General features: G+C 41.4%; 1 protein-coding gene across 1 annotated transcript; it reads left to right on the top strand.

The window, feature by feature from the left end:
- Positions 1 to 240: 240 nt before the first annotated feature.
- On the top strand, positions 241 to 1,170 carry LOC140511602 (olfactory receptor 4B1-like). The gene has a single exon (XM_072620758.1). The coding sequence runs from the start codon at positions 241 to 243 to the stop codon at positions 1,168 to 1,170; it is 930 nt and encodes a 309-aa protein (XP_072476859.1).
- Positions 1,171 to 1,394: the final 224 nt, after the last annotated feature.

The following is a 1,394-nucleotide window of genomic DNA, read 5'->3' as shown; positions in this document are numbered from 1 at the left end:
TATTGTTATTCTATTCTAATATTAGAACTTACCACTGTCTTGTGCCTGGTAAATGCTCAGTAAGTACCATTTGACCCGTCCATCCACCCATCCATCCATCCATCCATCCATCCATCCATCCATCAATTTGTTGTTCTTCTTGCAGGAAACTCTCTTAATAATTACAGTGGCCTTTTCTTCTTTTGTTTTATTTCAGGCCTATTGAACTTCTTTAGAGTTGATATGACATAATTGGATTCCATGGCTGTTATAAACAATGTGACCCAGTTGATATTCACAGGGCTCTTCCAGGATCGAGAAGCACAGAGAGTTTCTTTTGTGGTGTTTCTTCCCATGTACCTGGCCACAATGTTGGGCAATGGCCTCATCATCTTAACTATCAACACTAGCAAGAGCCTGAGATCCCCCATGTACTTCTTCCTTAACCATCTGTCCTTAGTAGAGATCTGTTACTCCTCTACGGTTGTTCCTAAATTCATTTCTGGTTTACTGGCTGAGAATAAAACCATTTCTTTGGATGGTTGCATTACCCAGATCTTTTTCTTCCACTTCTTTGGTGTTGCTGAGACCTTCTTGCTCACAGTGATGGCCTATGACCGGTATGTGGCCATCTGTAAACCTCTGCGCTATGTGACCATCATGAGTCGTCCCATATGTCATGTGCTGGTGTTCAGCTCCTGGCTAGGGGGCATGTTGCACTCTGTGATTCAGATTCTTATCACTGTCCAATTGCCCTTCTGTGGTCCCAATGTGATTGACCATTATTTCTGTGACCTCCATCCCTTGTTCAAACTTGCATGTACTGATACTTTCATGGTAGGGGTTGTTGTGTTTGCCAATAGTGGTTTATCCTCTGTGATTTCCCTTCTGTTCTTGATTTCTTCTTATGTTGTTATCTTGGTTCACTTGAGAAATCAATCTGCAGAGGGGAGACGCAAGGCCCTCTCCACTTGTGCCTCCCACATCACTGTTGTCCTCTTATTCTTTGGTCCTGCTACCTTTCTCTACTTGCGGCCCTCTTCCACCTTCACTGAAGACAAACTTGTGGCTGTGTTTTACACGGTGGTTACTCCAATGTTGAACCCTATTATATATACCTTGAGAAATGCAGAAGTGAAGAATGCCATGAAGAGGCTGTGGAGGAAGAAAGGGAACTTGAGAGGGGAATGAAAAAGTATATATGAGAATAAATTATCATAGTGATTATTTTGAGTTTTATTCTGGAATAGTTATATAAGAAGCAGAAACAAATTCATGGAAGGAAATTATTTGTGTCTTTATAAGCAGCATGTGTGAAACTGGATATTGTAACAGAGTTTGGCATTTGAGTTGAAGCCTTCTCTTTTTAGTCCTGACAAAAGCCATGACTACTTGTATGACCCAGAGTCATCCAT

This window comes from Notamacropus eugenii, chromosome 6 (assembly GCF_028372415.1).
Source record: "Notamacropus eugenii isolate mMacEug1 chromosome 6, mMacEug1.pri_v2, whole genome shotgun sequence".
In the NCBI taxonomy this organism is placed as follows: Eukaryota; Metazoa; Chordata; class Mammalia; order Diprotodontia; family Macropodidae; genus Notamacropus; species Notamacropus eugenii.
Note: the sequence above shows the minus strand (reverse complement) of the source record. Positions and strands in the feature narration are given on the sequence as shown.